This window comes from Dipodomys ordii, unplaced genomic scaffold (assembly GCF_000151885.1).
Source record: "Dipodomys ordii isolate 6190 unplaced genomic scaffold, Dord_2.0 Scaffold2, whole genome shotgun sequence".
NCBI lineage: Eukaryota > Metazoa > Chordata > Mammalia > Rodentia > Heteromyidae > Dipodomys > Dipodomys ordii.
Genome location: NW_012267218.1, coordinates 23,732,091 through 23,754,143, shown reverse-complemented (window position 1 = coordinate 23,754,143; position 22,053 = coordinate 23,732,091). Strand labels below are relative to the sequence as shown.

Genomic DNA, 22,053 nt, shown 5'->3' with positions numbered 1-22,053 from the left:
TCAAGGCTAGCGCTCTACCACTTGAGCCACAGCGCCACTTCCGGCTTTTTTCTTTTTGCTTATGTGGTGCTGAGGAATCGAACCCAGGGCCTCGGGCATGCAAGGCAAGCGCTCTACTACTGAGCCACCTTCCCAGCCCATTTATTTAATTAGCTCTTCAGTTCAAGGCTAGTGCTCTACCACTTGAGCCACAGTGCCACTCCTGGCTTGTTACTTTTTTTTTTTTTGCTTTTTGCTTATGTGGTGCTGAGGAATCGAACCCAGGGCCTCAGGCATGCAAGGCAAGCACTCTACCACTGAGCCAACTTCCCAGCACAATAAGGGTTATTAAGAGTGTAAGTGATCCTCTTTCTGGATTCTAAGATGACTGCAAAGTAACAGCCATCTGGAGCATTAAATTCACACACATCCTTCACTCCTTGTATTTTCCCTCTCTTCTCTCTCTCTCTCTCTCTTCCTCTCTCCATTTCTTTCTCTCCTCCCACCCCCACCCCCCCCCCCACCCCCGCCCCCGCCCCTGCCCCTTGCCTCCACTAAGGGAAATGGAGATTATCAGTACATTTTACTTATAGTGCTTGACTTACTTGTCTAGATGGTTAGGTAAGCTGAGTAGATCTATTGTTTTAGAACTATTTGTTGACCCACTTTAGGTTGGAATAAATATCATTAATCCTTAGATTATGGAAAATTCATAAAAAAGAAAAGAAAAGCCACCTCATGACATTTGAGCACCATTTATTTTTGAGGTAAGGTCTTCTGCCTGCTGGGCCATGATCTACCTATTTTAGCTTCTACTGTTTTAGACTTCTATGTCTGTAATGACAGGCACACACCACCATGCTTAGCTTCTTTCCATTGAGATGGAGTTTCTTGAATTTCTCTGTCTAGAATGGCTTAGAACCTCTCTCCTCCTAATCTCAGCCTCCTAAATAGCTAGGATTACAGGTGTGAGCCATTACACTAGCCACCCAAACATTTTAATTGTACCCATACTAATTTGGAAAGGTAATGTTCAAATCTTTCCAGGAAGACTGATCCACAATTAACTATGTCCCAGAAAATAATTTAAAACTTTGAGGGAAGAGAACAAAATCTAGCATTCAACAAAGTATAGTTTGTGATTTCCAACATCCAATAAAAATTGCCAGGGTTTGGGGGGTGGGGGGAGATGGGAAGGGGAAACAAAGGAGGAGGCAACAATGCTTGATAAGAAATGTACTCATGCTGGGTGCTGGTGGCTCACACCTGTAATCCTAGCTATTCAGGAGGCTGAGATCTGAGGATCTCAGTTCAAAGCCAGCCCGGGCAGGAAAGTCTATGAGACTCTTATCTCCAATAAACCACTAGAAAACTGGAAGTGACGCTGTGGCTCAAATTGTAGGGCACTCCCTTGAGCAGGAAAGCTGGAGGGACAGCACTCAGGCCCAGAGTTCAAGCACCCCCTCACACCCTCCCCCCCAAAAAAAATACCAAATCCCTCAGTCACATAGAAATAACAGAGATAATGGAACTACCTTATAAGTAGTTTTTGAAACTATGCTCAAAGCTGGGCACAAGTGGCTCATTCCTGTAATCAATCATATCTATCAGAATCTGGATAGAAAAGTCTAACATCTTCAATTAACCAGCCCCCCCCCAAAAAAAAGCTAAGCTGGATGTGTGGCACAGATGGTAGTGTACCAACCATGAATGAAAAATAGAAAAAAAAAAACAAAAAAACCAAGAGTTCAAGGCCCTGATTTCAAACCCTAGGTACTGGCATTCAACCAACCATTTGATCACATTTTATTTATTTTTAAAAATGGATGAATTGTATGTTTCGTGAACTCTGTCTCAATGAAACTCAGTATTTTTTATTTTTTGCCAGTCCTGGGGCTTGAACTCAGGTCTGGGTAGTGTCCTTGAGCTGCTTTTGCTCAAGGTTAGCACTCTACCACTTGAGCTACGGCACCACTTCCAGCTTTTTATGTGGTACTGGGGAATCGAGCCTAGTGCTTCATGTATGCTAGACAAGCCAATCTACCACTAAGCCACATTCCCAGCCCAAAATTCAGTTTTTAAAGTATTTTCATTTTTAACTGGGCACCTATAATCCTAGCTACTCAGGATACTGAGGACTTGGAGAACCATTGTTCAAAGTCACCCTAGGCAGAAAAACCTTGAAAACTCCATCTCATCTGATTATTTGTAACTAGAAAAATGAAGCTGGAGTAGACCCTGGTTGCTCATTCCTGTATCCTAGATATTCAGGAGGCTGAGATGTGTGGATCATAGTTCAGAGCCAGCCTGGGTAAGGTTAATGAGAGAGCCAGGCGCTAGTGGTTCACACCTGTAATCCTAGCTACTAAGGAGGCTGAGATCTGAGGATTGCGGTTCAAAGCCAGCCCGAGCAGGAAAGTCTGTGAGACTCTTATCTCCAATAAACGACTTAAAAGACGCAAGTGGCACTGTGGCTCAAGCAGTAGAGCGCTAGCCTTGAGTTGAAGAGCTGAGGGACAGCACTCAGGCCCAGAGTTCAAGCCCCACGACCGACCCAAAAAAAAAAAGGGGGGTTAATGAGAGACACTTACCTCCAATGAAGCACCAAAAAAGCTTGAAGCAGAACTGTGCTCAAGTGGTAGAGTACAGGCCTTGAGCAAAAAAGCTCAGGGACAGCACTAGCACTGGCACAAGGGAAAAAAAAAAAGAAACTGGACTAGAGGTATACTAGAACAGTAGCTATGAGAAAGAAAGCTGAGCTAGAGTGAGGTGAGAGGCCCCGAGTTCAAACCTTGGTACTGCTGCATGTGTGCGTGCGTGTGCACGCGCACGCCCCCCCCCCCACGATATGCATTTTATTTATTTTTGTTGGTCCTGAGGCTTGAACTCAGGGTTTGGGCTCTGTTCCTAAGCCTCTCTGTGCTCAAGGCTAGAGCTCTATCACTTGAACCACAGGGCCAGCTTCTAGCTTTTTCTGTTTATGTGGTACTGAGGTACCCAGGGCTTCATGCATGCTAGGCAAGCATTCTACCATTAAGCTACATTCCCGGCCCAAGATATGCTTTTTTTAAAAGAATCTGTTAAATGAGTAATGGAATCAATTGGGAATAGGAATACATTTAATTGGATATTTGACATCAAACTACTGGCTAATATATTTCACAAATTGGCTAATGTCAATTTGCAAATTAAAGATGAGGTCCAAGCCAGGTGCTGGTCTCGCACACCTGTAATCTTAGGGGGCTGAGATCTGAGGATTGGGGTTCAAAGCCAGCCCTGCAGGAAAGTCCCTGAGACTCTAATCTCCAATTAACCACCAGAAAACAGGATGTGGTGCTGTGGCTCAAGTGGTAGAGAGCTCGCTTCCAGCTGAAGATCTCAAGGACAGTGCCCAGGCTCAGAGTTCAAGCCCCACAACAGACCAAAAAAAATAAATAAGGTTCTCATAATACACTTAATACGCTACTTTGTGCTTTTGAACAGATTTTTTTGAGTTTAGCCTATTCTTATGTATCCCATTGTTCTCTTTCATTTGTACAATACATGTACAAGCTATAAAGTCGAATACCAAAATTATATGACAGTACTACATTTATTTACTTTTTTATGGCACTAAGATTAAACTCATGGCCTTTCATTTGCTATATAAGTGTTCTGCCACTTGAGTTATGGCCTGTCCAACAGTACAGTTACAGTATGAATATTCAATTCCAGAAAATGATTATATAGAGATCACATATATAACATATACAGAATATACTAAATATGTACATTGTAAAAATATATATTCAGATGTCTTCTGGTTGCTTGTCATACGATGAACATCTTTGGGCATATAGTATTTTCCATAATTAAGACATTAAAACATTTTAGAAAAAAATTCTGCCTCAAAGTATGATACTTTTTACAGGTTTTGAGACCTGTTGAATTGTTCTATCTCAAAGTATTTGGGGATGAATTCTTGGCTTATTGTTGACTTTTAGATGTATAAATTTGTTTAACAGTGTTTTCTGCAGGGCACTGGTGGCTCATGCCTGTAATCCTAGCTAGTCAGGAGGCTGAGATCTGAGGATCACAATTCAAAACCAGCCCAGGCGGGAAAGTCTGTGACACTCTTATCTCCAATTAACCATCAGAAAACTGGAAGTGCCGCTGTGGCTCGGTGGTAGAGTGCTCACCTTGAGTTGAAGAACTCAGGGACAGCACCCAGGCCCAGAGTTCAAGACCCAAGACCGAAAAATAAAATAAAACACAATGCTTCCTATTTCTTTTAATATGTCTTTCTCTTTTTTAAATCTATTATAGGTTTAAGTTGATAACCAGCCCAGTTCAGCATCTTACAGGAAGAGCATATAGTTTTTCCTAGAGGAATATGAACATAACAGGAACTCTGACTTAAATTTGAATCTGTTCCCTGAACAGCAACAGGATTTTGGAAGCTGAATCAATGTTATCAGATGAGTTAGAATCCAAACCAGAGGTAAGCCCTCCCAGCTTGTTTCCTTTTCTTTTGTTTGGTTTATATTTCAGTTTATCCTTAGTATAGGGACCAGTAAACTTTGATATTAATACTTTAGGTTTTACTTGATAGTAAATACTTCAGGTTTTGTGAGCCAAATGGTTTGTATTAGGGTTTTTGTTTTTTGTTTACTTGTTTTTTTTTTGGTTATTGAGTATTTCCTCAAAAATTTAAGAATACCTTATTATCTTTTGTAGAGTTTGTAAGTAAAAGGGCTTGAACTTAGGGCCTAACATTCTTTGCTCAGTTTTTTGCTCAAGGTGGGTTCTCTACCACTTGAAACACAACTCCAGTCTGGTATTTTTGCTGGTTAGTTGGAGATAATGTATTCCCAGGCTGCCTTTGAACCTTGATCCTCATATCTCAGCCTCTGGAGTAGCTAGGATTACAGATGTGAGCCCCGTTGTGTTTGTTACAGAAGTATAAAATTAAACTTAATTATATAATAATGAAGTACTTTGTATGAATATGTGTGTGTATGCATATAAAAATATTTGCTACCACAGACCATTCTTTTATTTTGTATAAAACAAAGTATTTTCATTCTAAACATGATGTGGAATTTTAAGTGCTTTTGACTTTTTTTTCACTTTTCTCATTTTAATTTTAGAGAGTTCTTATAGAATAGTAGGAAGGTTAATGAATTTGAAATCAGATTACTTAAATTTGAATCTGGCATTGATCCTATGTAGTGTGTGATCTTGGACAATTCATTTAATACCTTCTCATTTGTAAAATATACGTGCAATTTTACTTATTTAATGGGATTGGTAACTAAATGAGCCAATATCCAGGAAAATGCTTTTGTAAGATGTAGTTAGTAAAGTTGAGTTTTAAAAAATAGCCTATCATTTTAAAATACAATTATTTTGATCATTTCTGTTTGATGGAAAGTGACAGAAGTTAATTTTATACATAAGCCTTACATGAGAACAGGGACTTGAAAAAATAAGCTTAAAACATTGTAGTTAATCTAGTTTTTCTTTGAATATAACTGTGACTAGTAATAGTCTAAACTAAATTGGAGCATCATCTTTTGGTAAATTTAGACTTTGAATAATTCCTAACAACCTCTGTTTCTCAGTGTTGTTCTTTCTACCTGTTAACCCCCTCCTCAGCTCCTGGTTCAGTTTGTTCAGAATACCTCCATCCCACTGGGACAGGGGCTAGTAGAAGCAGAAGCTAAGGACATTACTTGTTTATCCCTCCTTCCGGTGACTGAACCCTCAGAATGCAGCCGGCTAATGTTACCAGGTAAAAATAAAGTTGGGGGGCTGGGAAGTTGGCTCAGTGGTAGAGTACTTGCCTGGCAAGCATGAGGCCCTGGGTTCGATTCCTCAGCACCACATACACCAAAAAAGCCGGAAATGGCATTGTGGCTCAAGTGGTAGAGTGGTAGCCTTGAGCTGAAAAGCTGAGGGAGAGAGCCCAGGCCCAGAGTTCAGGCCTCAGGACCAAGAGGAAAATAAAGAAAGGAAGGAAGGAAGAAAAGAAAGTAAGTTGGCCAAGGGAGAGAGCCCAGGCCAAGAGTTCAGGCTTCAGGACCAAGAGGAAAATGAAAGGAAGGAAGGGAAGGAGGGGTAAGGAAAGGAAGAAAGTTGGCCAAAAATAGGTTGAATGGAATGGAAAACTGGGAACTAAATATTAAGCGTCATTGACAAGTGGACTTGGGGGCTCACGCCTGTAATCATAGCTACTCAGGAGGCTGAGATCTGAGGATCACGGTTCAAAGCCAGCCTGGGCTGGAAAGTCCCTGAGACTCTTAGCTCCAGTTAACCACCAGAAAACTGGAAGTGGCGCTGTGACTCAGGTGGTAGAGTCCTGGCCTTGAGCTGAAGAGCTGAGGAACAGCACCCAGCCCTAGAGTTCAAGCCCCATGATTGACAAAAAAAAAAAAGTCATTGACAAAAAGTAGCCATAGAAATAAGTGCATTAATGTTTTTATATTAACATAGGATGAGTTTAATAGTATATGAGTTTTCAATATTTAAAAGTTTTCTATTTTGCATAAGTATTTTAAGCTATAATAATGGACGTGATCATCCATACAGTGTGGGGAAACAAAGTCTAAAATAGAACTCTGGGGAATGCCTTTCTGAAGATAAAGGATAAGACAGGACAGCCTAAAACGGAGGGAAGGAGAATAAAGTAGGGTAGAGAAGATGGATGAATATAACCAAGAGAAGATACTATGTTAAATGTTCCTGAGTCATAAGACAGAACTAAAAGGAGGGGATCATTAACCTTGGTTGTCCATGGAGGAAAGATGGGGATGTTGAAAGCTAGGCTCAGGGACTTGCAGTAACAGTGCAAAGTGCATTGTATAGTTGAAGAAGTAACTAGACAGTATTTTCTGAAGGCTTTCTTGCTATAAAAAAAGAGGACTGGGAAGGTGGCTCAATGATAGAGTTCTTGCCTTGCATGTATGAGGCCCTGGGTTAGATTCCTCAGCACCACCTAAGCAAAAAAGCTGCAAGTGGCGCGGAGGCTCAAATGGTAGAGCACTAGCCTTGAGCTGAAGAGCTGAGGGACAGCACCCAGGCCCAGAGGTCAGGCCCCACAACCAACGAAAAGAAAAAGAAGTGAGGTAATTGTTTTTAGTTCTGAGGGTTGTATTATGCTATATGGAAAAGAGCCAGTAAAAGATGATGAAAACAAAAAGAGATAGTCCATAATTGGTAAGGTGGGTCCAGGGGAAATAGTTGGTGAGATTAGGTTTGGATGGAAGAGGGACTCACATTTGATTATTAGCAAGGACATTTTTTATGAATTTTTCATGTTCTTACCCTTGGTTAAAATTTGAAATGTTGGGGAGTGGATGAGTGAAGAGAGGAACAGTGGGTGAGTATAGTTATAATACTCATTGTACATATGTGAAAATGGAACTAGGTAACTTGAGGGGGATGGGTGGGTGGAGTTGAGATAGATCAAGGGGAGAGATGGAGTAGGCGACACTGATCAAGATGCATTGTACTAGCTCAGTGCTGGTAGCTCACACCTCTAATCTGAGCTGCTCAGGAGGCTGGGATCTTGGATTGCAGGTCTGCTAGCCCAGACAAGAAAGTCTGAGACTCCAGTTATTCACCAAAAGCCACAAGTGGAGCTGTGGCTCAAGTGGCAGAGCATCAGCTGCCTTGAGTAATGAACAGTGACTTGGCCTTGAGTTCAAGCCAAGAAAAGAAAAGAAAAAAGTTAAAAGAGTAGGGTTTCACTGCAAGAAAATAACATTTAGATTCTATTACTCAGTATTTATTGTATAGATCTATTTTTAAAGGAAAAAGTACTGGCTGGGTGTCAGAGGCTCATGCTTGTAATTCTAACTACTTAGTAGGATGAGATCTGAAGTTCATAGTTGACAGCCAGCCAGAGCAGGAAAGTCTGTGAGACTTATTTCCAATTGACTACTAGAAAACCAAAAGTTGCCATGTAGGTTAAAGTGGTAGAGCTCCATGACAGACAAGGGGGGGAAAAAAAGGAAAAGTTCTTTTCTGGCTTTAAAGAGGACTAATTTATGAAATAATCCAAATAGGAATGGTTGGTTATTAGTTAGGCCCAGTGTCATCACATTTTGGCAACTAGCTTTAAAGAACTTCTGTTCTTCTCTGAGACAATTTTTTTATTTGCAAATTGAGACTGCTGTCTGCTCCTGTAAGGGTGGTAAGATGCTAAGGGATGTCACATGGTTTTTTAAGTCTATGTATCAAAATGTTGAGATCCTTGGAGATGGCAACTACATATAGCTGTGGTATTTTCCCTTTACTAGATGATACTCCAAGTCATACTAACTCCTCCAAGGAGGTAACTTCCTCGGCTGTATTGAGAAGTCTTCAGGTGAATGTGGGGCCAGACGGAGAGGAGACAAGGGCTCACACTGTACAAAAGTCCCCGGAGTTTTTGTCCACTCCAGACTCTCCTAGCTTATTGCAAGATCTACAACCAAGTGATAGCACTTCTTTTATTCTTCTTAACCTAACAAGAGCAGGTATTCTTTATTCTTTTTTAAAATTCACATTCTTAAAAAAAAATAATTGAGGCCTGGGAGTGTGGCTTACTGGTAGAGTGCTTGCCTAGCATGCATGGAGCCTTGGGTTTAATTCCTCAATACCACATAAACAGAAAAGCTGGAAGTGGTGCTGTGGCTCAAGTGGTAGAGTGCTAGCCTTGAGCAAAAGAAGCCCAGGGACAGTGCCCAGGCCCTGAGTTCAAGCGCCAGGATTGGTAAAAGAAAAGAAATAGAATTGAGAATGAGACATATTTAACTCACTTGTACTTAAAAGAAGCTTTATTATTTTGGGAAATTGGTGTGGTCTGGTGATGAATCAATGGAATGTGTAGAGTCTAGAATGATTAACCGTTATTTTCTTTTTATCTTTTTTTTTTGAAACAAAGTCTTGCTCTATAGCTCAGTTGAATCTTGATGTAATATTCCTGCTTGAGCCTCTCAGGGGCTGGGATTATAGACAGTTATCTCCACACACCTGGTAACTGAAGTATTTATTGTTTAGGAAATTATGTGGTACTATTTGCTTAGGTAGTAAGCACAGAAAGAACAAGTCCCAGAGGAAGGATGATTTGTGTCTGTTGATGTTGAGATTTTGGAGGAATATTCAGAAGGAAATATTCTTTAGACAATTAGAAAGACGAATCCAGAATTGTAAAAGAGGTCTGGGTAGCTAGCAGCATGCAGAAAATAAATGAGTATGGATTCTTTCATTCAAAGGAAGTTTGAAGCAAACAGAAAAAAGGCAAGTCTGGAGGAAAAACAACAGAAGAATGAAAAGAATCAGCTGGAAGGTGATGGAGAGAACTGGGCAAGGTAGATAGGAAGACAAAGGAGGAAAATCTTTAAGGAAGCAAAGATACTAACTCATTCCAAATACTACAGGGTGGGCTACAGAGATGACATGTAACTGTTGATCTTAACAAAAAAATTGTTATAGGGATGGTAAAGGTAGAAGTTAGATTGAAATAGATATTAAGAAAGTGAATACAGCAGGGCACTGGTGGCTCATGCCTGTAATCCTAGCTACTCAGGAGGCTGAGATCTGAGGATCATGGTTCAAAGCCAGCCTAGGCAGGAAAGTCCTTGAGACTCTTATCTCCAATTAACCACCAGAAAACTGGAAGTGGCGCTGTGGCTTAAATGGTAGAGTGCTCGCCTTTAGCTGAAGAGTTCAGGAACAGAACCCAGGCCCAGAGTTCAAGCCCCATGATTAAGAAAAAGGAAGGAAGGAAGGAAGGAAAAAAGTGAGGGAGTAAAAAAGATAATAGCTAGAAAAATAGTTGATTTTCTATTTTAAAAATAGCGATACACTGGTGACTCTCACCTGTAGCCTAGAGGCTGCAATTGGAGATCTGTTCAAAGCCAGCTCAGTCAAGAAAGTCTGTGAGACTCTTATCTCCAATTAAACACCAGAAAGCCAGAAGTGAAGCTGTGGCTTAAGTAGTAGAACATCAGCCTTGAACAGAAAAACTCAGAGACAATTTCTAGGTTCTGAGTTCAAGTGCCAGGACTAACATTAAAAAACAAAACAAAAAAACAGGGCTTGGAAGGTGGCTCAGTGGTAGAGCGCTTGCCTTGCATGCATGAGGCCCTGGGTTCAATTCCTCAGCACCACATAATCAAAAAGAAAAAAGCTGGAAGTGGCGCTGTGGCTCAAGTGGTAGAGCGCTACCCTTGAACTGAAGAGCTGAGGAACAGCGCCCAGGCCCAGAGTTCAGGCCCCACGACTGGACCTAAAAACAAACAAACAAAGAAAACATGGACAGGGCTGGAGAGTGCCTCAAGTTGATGCCTAAGAAGCTGGAATCTCTGAGATCAAACCTCAATTAAATCCCAGTACCACAAACAATAAGATGGGAAAAGCTAGAGCTAGGACTCAGTTAAAGGCTGTAAGGAAAATCTGGTTGCAGATGGGAGAGAACATAATAAAGGGATTACTGAAGAATAGGATTGTGGGGCTAGGAATGTGATTTAGTAATCTGTGGACTGCTTCCCTAGCATGCATGAAGCCCTGGGTTTGATTCCTCAGTACCACATAAACAGAAAAGGCCAGAAGCTCAGGGATAGTCCCCAGGCCCTGAGTTCAAGCCCCAGGACTGGCAAAAGAGTAGTATTCGGATACACCTTTGCCTCTGAAACAGAAGGAAACAAGCTAACTAGAGCCTGTAAGCTGAAAGTAGAAGAATGGTAGCCGAATAATCTAAAAGAAACTTGGGGGAGAAAAACAAAGATCTGAAATAGCTAATTCAGGACACAATGTTTCTGCACCAGGACAAATGAAAGAATTGTTAGTTAACTTTTACATATTCTCCTGTTTCTTCCAGGTCTGGGCTCTTCAGCTGAGCACTTAGTATTTGTACAGGATGAGGCAGAAGACTCAGGGAATGATTTCCTCTCCAATGAGAGCACGGACAGTAGCATTCCATGGTTTCTCCGGGTTCAGGAGTTGGCCCATGACAGTTTGATTGCTGCTACTCGTGCACAACTGGCAAAGAATGCAAAAACCAGCAGCAATGGTGAGACTCCTATAGCATTTTCCTTTCTAGTATTCTATGCAGAAATTGTGACCATATTTTGTTCGTGAACATACTTTGAATTGTATATAATCCAAATTACTTTATTGGTGAGAAGGCTAGAAATGTGTAAATTGTTTGTCTTTTTTCTGTAAAATAACATGGCTGTGCCAAACTTGTGTACAAAATCAACAGAATTATATTTAGCTCTCAACTTTAATATTAGAGCACTTTTTAAAGAAAAAAAATCCTGAGGATATCTTGAAATTTTTTTCCTTTTCATTCTTTATTTAAAAGCTCATTACAGCTGGGCACCAATGGCTCACACATATAATTCTAGCTACTCGGAGTTTGAGATCTAAGGATTGGGGTTCAAAGCCAGCCTGGGCAGGAAAGTCTGTGAGAATCTTATCTCCAATAAAAGACCAGAAAACCAGAATTGCTCTGTGGCTCAAGTGGCAAAGCGCTTGCCTTCAGCTGAAGAGCTGAGGGACAGCACCCAACCCAGAGTTCAAGACCATGACCGACAAAAAAAAAAAAGCTCATTACATGAACATATGCTCATCCAGTAGCTGGCAAGAACAGGTTTAAACTCTAACAAATGACTCAAGCTAGAATACTTGTACACTTTTTGGGGTTTTTTTTGGTCAGTTGTAGGGCTTGAACTCTGGGTATGGGCACTGTCCCTAAGCTCTTCAGCTCAAGGCAAGCATTTTACCACTTGAGCCACAGTGTCACTTTTGATTTTCTGGTGGTTAATTGGAGATAAGAGTTTGACAGACTTTCCTGCCTGGGCTGGCTTGGAAGTGCGATCCTCAGATCTCAGCCTCCTGAGTAGCTAGGATTACAAGCATGAGCCACCAACACCCGGCCACCTGAATGAATACTTTTGCAATGAAAAAAAAAAAATTGAGTTGCATTTAGTCTGCATTAAAAGATGCCTCTAAATACATGTCCTCGTTTTTATCATAATATTCTTCAAATATGTAAAAAGAACTTTTTTGTTTGTTTGTTTGTTGGTCATGGGTCTTAAACTCTGGACCTGGTCACTATCCTTCAGCTCTTCAGCTCCAGGCGAGTGCTCTACCACTTAAGCCAAAACACCACTTCTGGTTTGCTGGTGGTTAACGTCTCATGGACGTTCCTGCCCAGGCTGGCTTTGAAACCCAGTCCTTAGATCTCAGCCTTCTGAGTAACTAGGATTATAGGTTTGAGCCACTGGCGCCCGGCTAAAACAAAAATTCTTTATAGACCTAATAGTTAGAACTCAGATAATCATGAAATTAAAACAGTATTATCAATTAAAAACATAAAACTATGAAACAAAATGAAATTAATATTAAAATGACATTTTGCTGAAACTAAATTACTGCATATAGCAATAATAAAACTATAAAAACGGGCTGGGAAGGCTGGGAAGGTGGCTCAGTGGTAGAGTGCATGCATGAGACCCTGGGTTCAGTTCCTTAGCACCACATAAGCAAAATAGAAAAAACCAGAAGTGGCTCTGTGGCTCAAGTGGTAGAGCACTAGCCTTGAACTGAAGAGCTGAGGGACAGCGCCCAGGCCCAGAGTCCAGGCCCCACTACTGGACCAAAAAAAAAAATGGGCTGGGAATGTGACTTAGTGGAAGAGTGCTTACCTAGCATTCATGAAGCCTTGAGTTCAATTCCTCAATACCACATAAACAGAAAAAGCTGGAAGTGGTGTTATGGATCAAGTGGTATAGTGCTAGCCTTGAGCAATAGAAGCTCAGGGACAATGCCCAGGCCCTGAGTTCAAGCCCCAGCATGTCCAAAACAACAAACTATAAAAACAAATGAAGTTAATGTTAGCTAATACTAAGCCATTTTAATATTAATAAATAATAAGATAAAGCTTTGCTGAAATAAATTACTACCCATGGCAGTTTTTTTCTTAACTATGATGACCTTTGTGCTGTTTACAATTTAGCATGCCTGTTCTGTCTATGGGCCGCTTTTCTCTATTCCAGTAATTTTCAGAGTATCATCAGCATCACCTAACAACTTAGAAATAATATCACACATCTACTGAATCAAAAACTTAGTTACAGTATTTGTTTCAGACTACTTCAATGTCAAACCTTTGCTTATGTAACACTCACTCTATTAATACTTTTTTTTTGGCTAGTCTTGGGGCTTGAACTCAGAGCCTGGGCACTGTCTCTGAGCTTCTTTTGCTCAAGGCTAACACTCTACCACTTGAGCCACAGTGCCACTTCCAGCTTTTTCTGTTTGTATGGTACTAAGGAATTGAACCCAGGGCTTCATGCGTGCTAGGCAAGCACCTTACCACTAAGCCACATTCCCAGCCTAATATTCTTTTTTGATGGTGTTTGGGTACTCCAGGGCCTGAAGCTTGCTAGGCAAGTGTGCTACTGTTGAGCTATGCCTCCAGCCCTGTTTTAACACTGGCTGTATTTTTTTTCTGGTCATGGGTCTTGAACTCAGGACCTAGGCATTGTCCCTGAGCTTTTCTGCTTAAGGCTAGATAGTCTCATGGACTTCCTTGCCTGCTGGTCTGGCTTTGAATACTCATCCTCAGATCTAAGCCTCTTGAGTAGCCCAAATTACAGACATGAGGCTGGAGCTACCAGTGCTTGGCTAGTATTTTTTGTTTCACATTTTCTTTTGTATTTTTTCATTAATTTGTAGCTATTAAGGTCGGACTACATATTTCAACATTTTCACTGTCGAGCTTATGATGTTTGACAGTACTAGAATTTGAACTCAGAGCTTTGCTAGACAGGTACTCTACCTTTAGAGTGATGCCTCTAGGAAATATTATGTCAGTACATAGCTGTTTCCATGCCATGATTCCATAAGCTAGAATGTGCTGCTTATATTCTTCCCCCTTCCCTCAGTACTGAGGGGTTGAACTCGAGGACTAGGCACTTTGTCCTTTAGGTTTTGTTGCTCAAGGTTGCCACTTGAGCTATATCTCCACTTCTGTTTTTTTGGCTGGTTAGTTGGAGATATGAGTCTCACAGACTTTCTTACCTGGGCTGGCTTCGAACCAGAATCTTAGATCTCAGCTTTCTGAGATGCTAGTATTACAGGCATGAACTGCTGGCACACAGTAACCCCATTATTTTATTTTAGAATTATCATTGAGGTGAAAATAAAAAGCTAAAATATTTCTCATAGAGAACTCAAATATTCTTTAAATATTCAAAATATTCCAGTAGAACAAAAACTGTAGAGTGGGAACCTGGAATTTAGAATTCTGAAGTCTGGGCTGGGATTGTGGCTTAGGGTTAGAGTGCTTTCCTGGCATGCTTGAAGCCCTGGGTTCAATTCCTCGGTACCACATAAACAGAAAAAGAAACAGAAGTAGTGTTGTGGCTCAGGTGGTAGAGCACTAGCCTTGAGCAAAAGAAGCTCAGGGACAGTATCCAGGCTCTGAGTTCAAGCCCCAGGACTGGCAAAAAAAAAAAAAAAAAAGAAAAATCTAAAGTCTGGGATCCAAACATTACACTTTCATTTACCAGTTACTTGTCTTGATCCTGTTCTGGGGCTTGAACTCAGCGTCTGGGCTCTGTCCCTGAGTATTTCTGTGCTCAAGGCTAGCACTCTACCACTTGAGCCACAGTGCCGCTTCTGGCCTTTTCTGTTTATGTGCTGAGGAATGGAACCCATGACTTCATGCATGCTAGGCAAGCACTCTACCACTAAGCCACATTGCTAACCCCAGTTTAATATTTCTTTGCTTCAGTTTTCTCATTAGAACATAAAGATCGGGCTGGGAAGGTGGCTCAGTGGTAGAGTGCTTGCCTTGCATGCCTGAGGCCCTGGGTTCGATTCCTCAGCACCACATAAGAAAAAGAAAAAAAACCAGAAGTGGCGCTGTGGCTCAAGTGGTAGAGCGCTAGCCTTGAGCTGAAGAGCTGAGGGACAGCGCCCAGGCCTAGAGTTCAAGCCTCAACGACTGGACCAAAAAAAAGAACTTAAAGATCAATTGTTACAAAGATTAAATGAGGTTCAATCTGGGTAATTTGACATATGCTTTATAGTCAGCCAAGCATTGTGTAAATATCTGTCTTACTCTCAAAATATAATACCTTCCTAATATAAAATCTACCTTGTGTTCCTGAAAAGAAAATGAGCTCAGACATAAGCCAAAAATACAATACTCTTTTCCTACTGATTCCCTAAAAGCTTATTTATTTATTTGTCAGTTGTAGGGCTTGAACTCTGGGCCTGGGCGCTGTCCCTCAGCCCTTTAGCTCAAGGCTAGCGCTCTACCACTTGAGCCACAGCGCCACTTCTGGCTTTTTCTGCTTATGTGGTGCTGCGGAATCGAACCCAGGGCCTCATTCATGCAAGGCAAGCACTCTACCACTGAGCCACCTTTCCAGCCCCAGCTTTTTTATTTCTAACTTTAGAGGATCATTTGACATTTGATATTATAAAATTCTTTTTGAAAATTTTATGGTTTTGCTTACGTTTCTTAAGTAAGATGAAATACATTAATCTACTGTTACATGTAGCGAGATGATTTTGACATTGTGATGCATTTTTAGTAAAAAAGAAAACTACTTCTTCCTAATACTGGGAATTGAATGCAAGAGTCTCCCACAGAATAGCAAGAACTTTATCACTGAGATATCATTCCCAGCCCTCTTTTTTGCTTTATTTTATTATTACTATTTTTTGGTTGTAGTTCTGGGGCTTGATCTCGGGCATTGGGTGCTGTAGCTGAGATTTATTTTGCTAAGGATAGTGCTCTACCACTTGGACTACAGCTCCACTTCTGGCTTTTTTGATGACTAGTTGGAGATAAGAGTTTCATGGACTTTCCTGCCCAGGCTGGCTCTGAACTGTGGTCCTCAGATTTCAGTCTCCTGAGTATCTAGGATTACAGGCATGAGCTACCAATGTCCAGCCATTTTTTAAAAAAAATATTTGCTTTAGTTGGAGACAGGTTTCTTAAATTAGCCTTGAGCTTATGATCCTGCTGGGTTAGCCTCCTACCATGCTGTGATTACAAGTATAAGCCATCATCATGCCTGGTTCTTTTGTTTTTAATGGAAAATCATCCTTATATTTGTGCTGTTTTTCCTTTTTATTTTTTCATTGTTATTATAAGGGTGATGTTCAGAGGGGTTACAGTTACATAAATCAGGTAATGAGTACATTCTTGTTCCCAGTTTTTCCCTTCTGTCCTCACCCACAAGTTATGTAGTTAATTTTCAGCATAATGTCTAGTGAGTATTTGTTTACCCTTAGTTCCTCCATTTCTGAGCCCCCCCACTCCCTTTCCCAAAAGAAATATTTTTCCTTTTTGTCAGTTTTTTACACAAAACTTAAAACATATGTAAATGTATAGAGAACAGTATAATGAATTCTCATCCATTCCATGGCTTCAGCATTTATCAAGTTAGAGCCAGTCTTGTTTCATCTGTACATTTTTTAGTGCTTTCTTACTTTACATACTCTGTTTAATGATGATATCGATGTATATTTATGACAAAGTCTCCCTAGGTAGCCCAGGCTGACTTACACTCACAATTCTTCTGCCTCAGCCTCCTGTGTGCTAGAATTACTCCCAACTATGAAGTTCTACCTATTAACCTGGAATTTATACAAATTTTTGATCAGCTGATTTTGCTTAAATTTAATAGAGGCAGTGTTTAGCTTTTCTCATCTCTATTTTGTTGAACAAAACACTAAAAGGTATTATCTAAGTTCTCTTTTAAATGTTAGAAATGTTAAAGTCTATTTTTAATATTAAAGTGTATTTTTAAATGTTTCATAACAAAAAAGGAGTGATTTAGAAAATGAGAAGATTGTTCTCATTTTCCAGAATAAGAAACAGCCAAATTGACTTCAAAAGATGGAAATGTAAGAATAACCATCTGTGATAGAATTCTGTTGTTAGCTCACACTAAACCAGAATGGCTACTTAAAATACATGCTTTTTGGTGGTGGTGGTGGTGGTGGTTGTCGTGGTTGTGGGGCCTGAACTCTGAGTATGGGCGCTGTCCCTCAGGTCTTCAACTCAAAGCTAGTGCTCTACCACTTGAGCCATGGTGCCACTTTCATTTTTTTCTGCTTATGTGTTGCTGAAGCGTCGAACCCAGGGCCTCATGCATGTGAGGCAAGCACTCTACCACTGAGCTACCTTCCCAGCCCCTAAAAATACATGCTTTTTTGCCCAGGACTTTTTTTTTTTTTTAACTGTGAAAATACCATACAGAGGGGTTACAATTACATGGGCAAGATAATGAGTACATTTCTTATCAAGCATTGTTGCCTCCTCCTTTGTTTCCCCTTCCCATCCCTTCTCATCTCCCACCCACCCTCCCCACCCCTACCCCCTTGCCCAGGACTTTAAAGTCATCTCCAAAGCATCTTAGTCTGAGTGTTGATCTACCTGTTTCCCTACCAATTTGTGCAGTGCATGTTTAATTCTGCTTTTTGATATTTCTGATAGGAAACCATTTTGATTATTTCCTACATTTATCCAAGAACCCTAATCTTGTAAAATAAAACATGTTAGCTGTTGGTAAATGCTTGGAACAGGGGACAGAGTATAGACCATGATCATATTTATTTTTAAACAATTACAGAAGGGGGCTGGGAAGGTGGCTCAGTGGTAGAGTGTTTGCCTTGCATGCCTAAAGCCCTGGGTTCGATTCCCCAGCACCACATAAGCAAAAAGAAAAAAAGCCAGAAGTGGCACTGTGACTCAAGTGGTAGAGTGCTAGCCTTGAGCTGAAGAGCTGAGGGACAGCGCCCAGGCCCAGAGTTCAGACCCACGACTGGACAAAAAAAAAAAAGTAAAAAAAATAAAAATAAACAATTACAGAAGGGACCTGGGGAAAGTAGATACCTGATTAATGATCACTGAGTGAATATGTGTTTTATTTTTGAATTTCAACTTTCTAAGAAGGGTCCTTCCTTGGATTTTAAATGTGACTCTGTTACAGGAGAAAATGTCCACCATGGTTCTGGAGATGGGCAACCCAAAGACTCTGGGCCTCTTCCTCAAGTGGAAAAGAAGCTCAAGTGTACAGTTGAAGGCTGTGGCCGGACATTTGTTTGGCCAGCTCACTTTAAGTACCACCTCAAAACTCATCGGTAAGCGAATCTGAGATCTCATAAAAACTTTGAGGCTTCCAGAGAAATTTGTTTTCCAAATTGACAAAGGAAAACAAGGACTCCCGCTGGTTTTATTTTTTGTTTCTGTCTTTTTAGTTTAACTGAGGTTTGAACTCAGGGCCTTGAGCTTGCCAGGCAGGGGCTCTACCACCTGAGCCTCATTTCCATCCCTTTTTGCTTTCATTATATTTTGGGATAGGATATCTCTTTTATCCAGTCCAGCTTGGACAAAAATTATTCTAGTAACCCACTTATTTATTTCTTTGTTTATTTATTGTCGGTTGTGGGGCAGAGCTCTTTTGCTCAAGGCTAGTACCCTATCACTTTGAGACCCAGCATCCTTTCTGGTTTCCTGGTGGTTAATTGAAGAGTCTCACAGAGTTTCCCCACCTGGGCTGGCTTTGAACCATGATCCTCATATCTCAGCCTCCCGAGTAGGTAGGATTACAGGCATGAGCCACCTGCAACCAGCCATGAACTCTTCTTGAGTAGTGAGGATGACTGTTCTTGGAATTGAGGGAATGGGATCTTGCTTTTATTTCCCAGGAGAGTCTTTAACTCCTAGGTTTAAATGAGTCTCCCACTTCAGCCTCCAGAAACTTGGGATTTCCGGTGGGTTCCATATGTCTACTGTCATGTTTTATTGTTGTTTTTAATAGAAACACTAGCATTGTGTGATTTGCCCTTTTTTCATAACAATTTAAGGCATATGACTGCTAAATGTGTTGTGATGAAGTATTCTTAAATCTCATTATAAAAGAGGATTTTTTTTTTTAGAACCTAAATTACATATAAATGTAGACCCTACTTTAAACCTGAGAAGTGTGTGGCGGGGATCATCTGTTATTTTAACAAACTTTAGGATATTTTGATATGCCCAGGTTTGGAATCTACTGTCTGCCTTGAGAATAAAAAGAAGTTTGAATATTTGTAGGTATTCTTGCTTATATGATTATTTTTGCAGAAATGACCGCTCCTTCATCTGCCCTGCAGAAGGTTGTGGGAAAAGCTTCTATGTGCTACAGAGACTAAAAGTACACATGAGGACGCACAATGGGGAAAAGCCCTTTATGTGCCCTGAATCTGGCTGTGGTAAGCAGTTCACTACAGCTGGAAATCTGAAGAACCACCGGCGCATACACACAGGTACGTGCAACCCTTGGGCAATTTTGGTTCAGCTGTTACTTAACTATACTTCAGTAGAAATAAAGTATGAGGTTGTTGCTAGAACTCTAAAGATTTGATTCCTTTGTCTCAATGCTATATGGTACTTTCAGTCCATTACAGTAACATTTTATGTGAACCTAATTGGACAAAATCTGCTTTAAAATTTTTCTGAATATTGCACAATTTTATTTTATACAGTAACTTTATTGAATCATTCAAAGCTATTCAAAATACTAATTGTAGGGGAGGAAGTGAGGAACAATATAAAAGATAAGATGTAACCCTTAAGCCAGGTACTAGTAGCTCATGCCTGTAATCCTAACTACTCGGGAGGTTGAGATCTGAGGACCATAGTTCTAGCCAGCCTGGGCAGGGAAGTCCATGAGACCCTATCTCTCTGGAAAAGCCAAAGGTGGTGCTGTGGCTCAAGTGGTAGAATTCTAGCCTTGAGCAAAAAAAGCCAAGGCCCAGAGTTCAAGCTCCAGGGCTGGTAAAAAGGAAAAAAAAGATGTAATTCTTAAGTCTGGTACTCGAGTTTCAACTCAGGGTCTAGGACTTACTAGGTGGAACCCAGCCTAGAGTTTGCTTTCTTGTTAGAGTCTCAGAAAACGAGTAAGAGAAGTTACAGAGTATATCAGTATCAAAGGAGAAAAATAAAGATCACTTGAGCTGGGCATTGGTGGCTCATGCCTATAATCCTAGATACTCTGGAGGCTGTGATCTGAGGACTGGGGCTCAAAGCATGCCTGGGCAGAAAAGTCCCTGTGAGACTCTTATTTCCAGTTAACCACCAGAAAACCAGAAATAGTGCTGTGGCTCAAAATGGTAGAAGACTAGTCTTGAACAAAAGAACTCAAGGACAGTCCAGGCCTTGAGTTCAAGATCTATGACCCACAACCAACAACAACAACAACAAAAGGATCACTTGATTTTTAGTCTTGGGTCTAAGGGTGCTTTGTATCACCCTTACTAAGGATTTTTTTTCTTTTTAATAGTGTATATTAATTGTACAAGGGGGGTCTCAATATGGTATTTCTATATATACACATAATGTACTTTGATCATATCCATTTCTTCATTATTCTATCTCCTCCCATTTTTTATAGTTTTAATGGGTTATTCTGTTTTCATACATACATATAATGTATATTGATCATTTTGTTCTCCTCATTTGAAAGCTTAATCATCAAACCCAGATGAATATATGAAGATGTACAACAGTACCCTACTTTCTTGCCTTTGTGTGTGTGTATGTGTGTGTGTGTCCACACATGCACATGCATGACCTCATGTCCTCATGCTCTCACTCAATTTGCTTGTTTGGCTGATACTCTATCATTACCACTTGAATCATGCTCTCAAGCCCAGCGTTTTCCTGGTTATTTTGGAGATGGAGTCTCATGGACTTTTCTCTCTGGGCTGCATTTAAACCTGGATCCCCAGATCTTGAGCAGCTAGGATTTACAGGTATAAGATACCTGTATCCAGTGGGCTGGGAAGTTGGCTCAGTGGGTAGAGCGCTTTCCTTGCATGCCTGAGGCCCTGGGTTCGATTCCTCAGCACCACATAAGCAAAAAGAAAAAAGCCGGAAGTGGTTCTGTGGCTCAAGTGGTAGAGCACTAGCCTTGAGCTGAAGAGCTGAGGGACAGTGCCCAGGCCCAGAGTTCAGGCCCCAAGACCATACCAAAAAAAAAAAAAAAGATACCTGTATCCAGCTCTTTGTCTCTGTTCATTCTTGAATACTGGAATTTGATAGCATATATAATTAAAATGCAGTTAAAAAGTGAAGCCCAAGCTGAAGTCAAGATTGTTCTAAGCATAAACCTGTAATTCCTTCTAGAGTAATACAACATCTAGATGTATTTGGGACAGAATAGTTGCTCTTTTCAGCTCTTTGTAGCATATAATAAACTATACTTGCTCCAAGAATAATTTGAAAAATAGAACAGGAAAACTATCTAGTTGAATACCTAAGAAAAGAAATAGCCAGGTGCCAGTGGCTCATGCTTGTAATCCTAGCTCCTCAGGATCCTGAGATCTGAGGTTCATGGTTCAAAGTGAACCCAGGTAGAAAAGTCTGTGAGATTCTTATCTCCAGTTAACTACCAAAATGCTAGAAATGGAGCTGTAGCTCAGGTGGTACTAACCTTGAGCACAAAAGTTCAAGGACAGCACTTAGGCACTGAGTTTCAAGCCTCAATAACTGGCACAAAAGAGAAAAGAAGTAGAATTTACCATCTCTTTTTTTTATTAAATTCCACAACTTCATCCTCATCTCATCGTCTTTGAAGCATTTGCTCACACAGAACATTTTTTTAAGAAAAAAATTATGGTTATTATAAAGGTGATGTACATAAGGGTAACAGCTAATAAGTCAGGTAAAAAGTAAATTTTTTTAAGAACAAGGTCACCCTTTCCCTTGCTCTTTCCCAGTTTTCCCCTCCCATTCCCACTTACAAGAATATAGTTCATTTTCAACATAATGTCTAATGAATACCACTGCTGGATTTGTTCGCCCATTGTCCCTCCATTTCTTTGCCCCCTTACCTTTCCAAAGACAGATCACTGAACAAACGACAGAAAGAAAGGAAAATAAAAACAGCAATGAAGAAAAAAAAACAACAGCCTGGTTTTCATTTCCTGGAGTTCATTTCAATAAATATTACTTCATATGAGCAAATACACATAGTAAAACATCTTCTTAAAATGCTCTGTTTTACTTCAAAATATGACTGTATTTTCTCCTGT

At 40.5% G+C, this 22,053-nt stretch overlaps 1 protein-coding gene across 3 annotated transcripts in view; it reads left to right on the top strand.

The window, feature by feature from the left end:
- Positions 1–22,053, top strand: part of Znf410 (zinc finger protein 410) — a 37,219-nt gene that overhangs the window by 2,793 nt on the left and 12,373 nt on the right. For 2 of the 3 annotated variants that reach the window (XM_013016965.1, XM_013016957.1), the window contains exons 2-7: positions 4,285–4,459; positions 5,617–5,752; positions 8,262–8,480; positions 10,826–11,017; positions 17,967–18,117; positions 19,103–19,284. In XM_013016965.1, coding sequence (XP_012872419.1) covers positions 4,427–4,459; positions 5,617–5,752; positions 8,262–8,480; positions 10,826–11,017; positions 17,967–18,117; positions 19,103–19,284 — 913 coding nt within the window. In that variant the 5' untranslated portion in view covers positions 4,285–4,426. The remainder of the gene's footprint in view (positions 1–4,284; positions 4,460–5,616; positions 5,753–8,261; positions 8,481–10,825; positions 11,018–17,966; positions 18,118–19,102; positions 19,285–22,053) is intronic. The other variant, XM_013016973.1, reaches the window with a different exon arrangement.